Source organism: Balaenoptera musculus, chromosome X, assembly GCF_009873245.2.
Source record: "Balaenoptera musculus isolate JJ_BM4_2016_0621 chromosome X, mBalMus1.pri.v3, whole genome shotgun sequence".
In the NCBI taxonomy this organism is placed as follows: domain Eukaryota; kingdom Metazoa; phylum Chordata; class Mammalia; order Artiodactyla; family Balaenopteridae; genus Balaenoptera; species Balaenoptera musculus.
The window spans coordinates 48,493,925-48,501,078 of NC_045806.1; the positions used below are offsets into that span (position 1 = coordinate 48,493,925).

Consider the following 7,154-nt stretch of genomic DNA (forward strand, 5'->3'; position numbering starts at 1 on the left):
GGTATATTGATCAAATTTCAGTTTTAAAAACTGGAAACAACCAAAGTATCCACAAACATCCATGAATAGATAATTAGTTAAATAAAAAATTATGGTAAGTCCATACAATGGGTTTGTGTGCAGCAATTAAAAGGACCTTTAAAAATGAGAATAAAGAACATGTTATATGGAAAAATGACCAAGCTACATGGTTAACTTAAAAAAAAAAACCCTACCAAAATGGTGAATGTATGATCACCTTTGTGAAATGAAAAACAACACATATGCAGGTAGATGCAACTCTCACATACATATCTGTGTGTATGTGTGTGTGTTTGTGCAAACATATACAAATTTATATTCTGCTCTTCTCCACGCTGTTAATTATTGAATCATGACTATAATGGCCAACTTTGGATATTTTTACTTTTCATTTGATCTTTCTGCAGTATTATTTTTTTCTAACCTTACACTATTTTATCTCTTTTACTTATTTAATCTTTTGAATGTTTATAGAGGTTATCTAGATAGAGAGATAATAGATCTTCTTACTTTCTTCTTTGTGTTTCATAGAATTCTAAAAAATTCTTAGTGAAATATTACATTAAAAACCTGAAGTAAAACACACACACAAAAATACATGTAGTCTTCCTCCAAATCATTCTTATTTTTCATTTTATGAGAATGTTACAGGGACTCCATGGTTCTTATCCTTAGATTTGTACCTAAAAACAATTAACAGAGAAGTCCTTTATATTTGTTCAAGGAAGAGAAAAATTCTTGGCCTTGAGATGAAAGCTGGGACTTCCCTGGTGGCGCAGTGGTTGAGAATCTGCCTGCCAATGCAGAGGACACGGGTTCGAGCCCTGGTTTGGGAAGATCCCACATGCTGCGGAGCAACTGGGCCCGTGAGCCGCAACTACTGAGCCTGCGCGTCTGGAGCCTGTGCTCCACAACAAGAGAGGCCGCAATAGTGAGAGGCCCGTGCACCGCGATGAAGAGTGGCCCCCCCACTCGCCGCAACTAGAGAAAGCCCTCGCACAGAAACAAAGACCCAACACAGCCAAAAATAAATAAATAATAAATTAATTAATTTAAAAAAGATGAAAGCTAATTTCCAGAAAAAACACAATGAATCAACGAACTCCTCAATTAAAAAGCCCTAAATGAAAACAGATTACTATCGCCCAGAGGGTTCAGTTTTGTTCTCTGTTGTCATCCTTTGAGCACTTGAAATAATGAAAGAAATTCAGATCTATAGTCCTTCACCTTAGCAGGGCCTTCTTCTGGTTCCAAGTTTCACATGCAGCTAGTTCATCAGTGTTGAAAGAAAAAGGCTGAACTTGGAAAAAATGATGGGGAAAAATCATTTTGAAACCTAGAAGTAAAAGGCTTTAGTTTTCCATTCTAGTATAACAAAAATAAACAAAAATCCAGTTGTGAGTATAATGGTGGTTGACAGGGCTGGGGAGAGGGGAAAATGTGAAGTTGTTTAATGGGTATAAAAAATTCTGGACTTTGGTTGTACAACTCTGTGAATATACTTAGCATGACTGAACTGTACACTTAAAAAAGTTAAGATGGTCAATTTTATGTTATATGCATTTTAATGCAATTTAAAATAAAAATAAGGGCTTCCCTGGTGGCGCAGTGGTTGAGAATCTGCCTGCTAATGCAGAGGACACGGGTTCGAGCCTTGGTCTGAGAAGATCCCACATGCCACGGAGCAACTAGGCCCGTGAGCCACAACTACTGAGCCTGCGCGTCTGGAGCCTGTGCTCCGCAACAAGAGAGGCCACGATAGTGAGAGGCCCACGTACCGCGATGAAGAGTGGCCCCTGCTTGCCACAACTAGAGAAAGCCCTCGCACAGAAACGAAGACCCAACACAGCCAAAAATAAATAAATAAAATAAATTAATTAAAATAAAAATAAATAAATCCATTTAAAGTATAAACGGTTCAGGTTGATGTCAGCAGCTCTAAGTTGGGATTGTTTTCAACTCAAGTCAAATGTTTCCCATAAATCAAACCCACCTGGATTTGACACAATTTTTAATTCCAGTCATTTTACTAAAATAGGCACATATTTCTCTTAATTTACTAAAACTATATCTATAGTTATAAAACAACTTAATTTCCACTTTTACTCCTAAAGTCTTTTGTCTTGCAAGATTTAGAGACCCCTGTAAAAAGATTGTGAAAATATTACTACATTTACTTTGGGAAATAATAAAATAGTCTGATATATATATATATGTACATATATATATATATGTATACACACACACACACACACACACACACACACACACACAAAACTCCAAGGTTTGACTTGTACAACTGGGTAGAAGTGTGACATTCACTGAAATGAAGAGTAGGAAAGGAGCAAGTTTGGAGGATTAGGGCTAGACCAACTGTTCTCAAAAGGTATGATTTCCCCCTCCAGGGGACATTTGGGAGTACCTGGAGACATTTCTGGTTATCACCCCTGGAAGCAGTTGCGGGATGTGGGGGGCATGCTATTGGCCTGGGTTAGGATACTGTTAAACATCCTGCAGTGCACAGGACAGGCTCCCACCAGAAAGAGTGATCTGTCCTCAAATGTCAATAGTGCCAAGAGTGAGAAACCTCGGGTTGGCATCCTCTCTTCTGAATCTGGCCACTCTTTCTCAGCCTTTGAAGCAGGCCTCTCCTCTTCTGACTCTAATTGCTCAATAGTCTATCTTTAGCAGCCCACTTCTCTTTTCCTCTACATTTTCTCTTGGGAACATTACTCATGACTTCAACTACCACATCTATGTTGCTAACTCCCACATCTTTATGCCTAGTCTCAACTGTTCTTCTATCTCTAGAGCATTGTTTCTTTGTATTTCCCTTCACAGCTTTTCATTAACTTACTGCTACGTTTCTTGTCTTTATAAGTAGCATCTGGTAGAAAACCACAGGGTCATTTATTTCCCAAACATTTACTGAGTATCTAGTTTGTGTAAAGGGCAGCACTAGTATTTGGAAGAAGGTAGTGATGGTGGAGATGAGAGGTAATCATAGTAAGTGCTTTAAATGCATTATCCCTGATTATGGCAATAGTTTTACAGGAAGAAATTATTGTCTCCTGGAAACGAAAGCCTCAAGTGTTTAATCAACTACTTAAATATCACAGAGATTGTAAATAGCAGAGTATTTTAAAAGTCAGTTCTATTTTGACATTAAGGATTGAGCTCTCTCCATTAAAAAACACTGGGGACAGTGCTGGAAAAGTGTGTCCATAGCCAAAGGGAGATGGATGTGAACGATGAAGGTCTAAGAAGTTCCAATAGCCTTTTATTCTAAGCCACAGTGCACCCTCTTCCGGTTACTTACCGTATATCCCAGAATATAATACACCAGCCATAGGAGGATGAATCATTATTTTCCTTAACTCTAGAAAAGATAAAAAATTGACAACGAAAGTATGACATACCATCAATTGTCAGAGATTTCCTAGATGTTGAAATATTTTTTAAAAGATAAGCCTTCAGAGATTTCTAATTTGTTAAAATATGAAGAAGAAAGTGATCTTAGGTTCTATGACATACGATGAATTTGTTTTCTACATTCAATTTCCACGGTCAGTGCTGGTGGCTGGTGTGCTATTCTGCACTTTAGTCAACTAAGACGTTTGTATATTGCTTTCTAAATGGTCGTAGATTGTTTCATGGCTCTGTGTTGTGCTTCTGCAACTAGATGGTAAAGCTGTTAGCTCTTCAATCACCTCTTTGTTCTCCTCCCCGCCCCCCACCCCGCCCCCACACCAAGCGCCTTTCCACAATCTATGCAGAGTTTACCACTTAGGAGTAAACCTGAATTTCTTGTAACTTAGAATTTCATAGATAGTATAAGCCTGTCCACAGATTTAGTTACACTGGGGGGCGGGATGGGGAAAACATTATATTAAATATGAGCATCGTATTTTTAAGACCCACCCTTGTAGAAACGTTAAAATGTGGTGGGGTAGGGAGCGAGGGCGGAGGCGGAGAAGGGATATACGTCTCAGGATACAGGAAATACGGAAAAAGCGAAACCGGGAGGAAGCTCTGTGCCTGGAGGGGACCCGCCGCCATCTCCGGTCTCTTGACTTCGCCAGGGCCCACCGGAGAGAGCTGACACCCGGGTCCTATAATCCTTATGGGGGAACAACCTTGTACCTCCTGGAGATCCACGCTCCAGCCTGGAAACACGCGGGAAATCAAGCTTCCAAAAAAGCGCTGCCTCCTAGCTCCATGTTGGGATTATCCAGAAGGAACCCCCAACAGAGGTAGTACCCCTCTCCCTCCCACACCTCCTCCAGCATCACCGGGCCTGAAGTCGCACCCACCTTCTCCGGAGAAATAGTACAATATACTTCTCTTACCCCAAACCAGGTCAGATTCTTTCTCATTTGGGATATCCAGGCTCTCTGAAACTTAATTATATATTTTCCCAGATCTCCTTCTCCCTTTCCCTATTCTCTCCACGATTTCAAAATTGAAGAAAGAACATGCAGGCATTAAATAGCTCTTTCACAAAATATGTGGGGGTGAATTTATGGATATTTAATAACATTAAGTAATTATTTTTAATATATTAGCTATGACAATCTTGGTTATATTTTTAAGAAGTAGACTTAATCTTTGGATATGCTTGAAAGTAATTCAGTAGGGCCCAGGTGAGGGGTACAAACAAAATGTTCATGAGTTGATAATTGTTAAAGCTGAGTGATGTATACATGGGGATTCATTAAACTGTTCTTGCTACTTTTGTGTATATTTGAAACTTTTCCATTCAAAAAACGATTGGTTCAAGATCAATAACATTATATTGAAGGCCTAATTCCTATGGCTAACACTGTGCTAACAGAGTATTGTAAGGTGAGCCTTCAGAGGTGTGTGTTTCTCTGTGTATGGCAGGAGAATTTAATTAGTAAAAAAAAAAGTTACAATATGGTAAGTCAAACCCAAGTGCCATAATGTTTGCTTGTTCAAGGTATTCAGGAAGCAAGGTGGGGGGAGGAGGGGAGAGGGGGATGAGATGGACCAAATCATTCTGCCTGGTAGTAATCTTGAGCCATAAAAGAGGAAGGGGTAACTCTGGGTGGGCCTTAAAGGGTGAGTGACATCTGCCATGTGGAGGGGGAGAGAATGCTTTTCTGGCTTACCTTTCCCAAGGCATGCTTGTTCTAGGAAAACTTGGCTATAACTCTGAATGTATGAGAAGAACTAGGAGGTGAGATAGAGTGCTGCAGGGCCTTAAATGTTATGCTAAGGAGTATGCAGTTTAATCCATAAGCAGTGGAAACCACTGAACATTTTCAAGGAAGTATTGTATTTTAGCAGTCCAGTTTTTACTATCAGAAAAACGATCTTCTATTTAGATGAGCTTATAGAATGCAGAAAATAAACTCTGACCCAAACCTCACAGATTCTTGTAATCCAAAGGAGACAGGGCATCCTTTCTTCATTCATGCAACAAACCTTTAAGGAGCCCTTGCAATGGACTAGGCATTATGCTGGGAGCTGTAGGGGATGGATAACCAAAGCACATAGGAGTGAAACAGATATTTGAATAAATAGGTCAATGAATGATGGGATAACAGTGGCAACTAAGGGAGTTCTGGACTTGGTGCTTGGTGGTAGTGCATAGAAAAAGAATGAGCTCTATTGTGCTTGAAAGCATCACCCAGTCATTCCTTACTGCCTGATTTCCCTCAACTTTACCTCTTTGTTCAAAGGGGTAGAGTTGGGGCTGGGAGGCACCATAGGGATAGCAATGCTCAAACAGAAAACAAAGAAGGTTGTACAGGGCAAAAAGTGCAAGAGCTACATAATTTCCTCCAGTGACTCAAATCATTGAAAATTATAATAATAAATATTCAGCAAATATTTACTGAACATCTTTATGTGCCAGACACTGTTCTACAAAGCTTCCTAGAGTCTCTGCTCATAATTGCTATGAAATAGATCCCTTCTAATACTGTCTATGTAACTGTTTTTCACGAATATATAACTGCAATGAGGGTATGGTAAAGCATAAGGACTTGAGGAGCCCAGGGGAAAGAGATGAACAGTAACAGAAGAAATGATTTAACGTTATTTTATTATTTTTCAGTCTTTGAGGGATTGCAGTATGACTCCATTTCCTTGGAGCATCCATAAAATAGTTATTCAGTGAAGACAATGAAGATTATTGACAACGCTACCCTGCTTTTCTGATGTCCTGCTTCAGGAAGTTGTGATTTTTAAGGTAATCTCTTTACCAAAAACTTTTTAAGGAAGGAGGAGGAATAAGAGTTGATTATGACACATTAAACATAACTAACCAAACAAAAAACAAAAAGCTAGCACCAAATGATAAATTGAAACCATTTTCTGCATTATATGAAAGCATATATACCATATAATAATAATGTTATCTATAAGCTGTTTTGCTATATTCATTTCTAATTACCTTATAGTTCCTGCTGTTACTGTGAAATGTATGTTTTAAACCACATTTTCAGATTATTGCCCGTAAATGGGAACATGATTGATATTTTTACATACTGATTTTATACACTGTAACCTTTCTGATTTATATCTGTTCTAATAATTTGTAGGTTCTCTGGATTATCTGTTAATTTATTATATTGTGAATAATGGCAGTTTCTTCCTTTCCAATATTTATTTTTTAATTTGTCTTACTGGGCTAGCTAGGATCTTCGGTACAATGAGAAATAGTGGCAGTGACAGAGGACTTCCTTGTCTTGCTCCTGAATTTACAAGGAAATTCTATATGTGTTTCACCATTTTTAGTAGATTTTCTTTTTCAGGTTAAAGAAATTCCCTTGTATTCTTAGTTTGCTGAGAGCTTTTATTCTGAATGAGTATGGAGTTTTTTCTCCAAATACTTTGTATCTACTGCCATGATCATATGGGGTTTTTTCCTCCATTAATATGACAGTGTGACTGTGTGATAAATTACAATATTCAGTTTTCTAATGTATTTCCTGCTTTTGGTTTCATCAGGCCTCACCATTGAATATTTTGTCCCCTATTTTTATAATTTTTCCTTTTATCTTTATTTTTTTCTTTACTTTCTTTTTGTTTGCTCTTTTTCTAATTTACTTATTTGGACCATTAGCTCAGTAATTTTAAATCTTCTTTCCTAAAATAAGAATTTA

At 38.2% G+C, this 7,154-nt stretch overlaps 1 protein-coding gene across 1 annotated transcript; it reads left to right on the forward strand.

The window, feature by feature from the left end:
• Nucleotides 1–4,106: 4,106 nt before the first annotated feature.
• Nucleotides 4,107–6,232, forward strand: NBDY (negative regulator of P-body association). The gene is made up of 2 exons (XM_036839149.1): nucleotides 4,107–4,380; nucleotides 6,104–6,232. Exon 1 carries the CDS (start codon nucleotides 4,145–4,147, stop codon nucleotides 4,349–4,351), a length of 207 nt encoding a protein of 68 aa, XP_036695044.1. The 5' UTR covers nucleotides 4,107–4,144; the 3' UTR covers nucleotides 4,352–4,380; nucleotides 6,104–6,232.
• The last annotated feature ends 922 nt before the right edge of the window (nucleotides 6,233–7,154 follow it).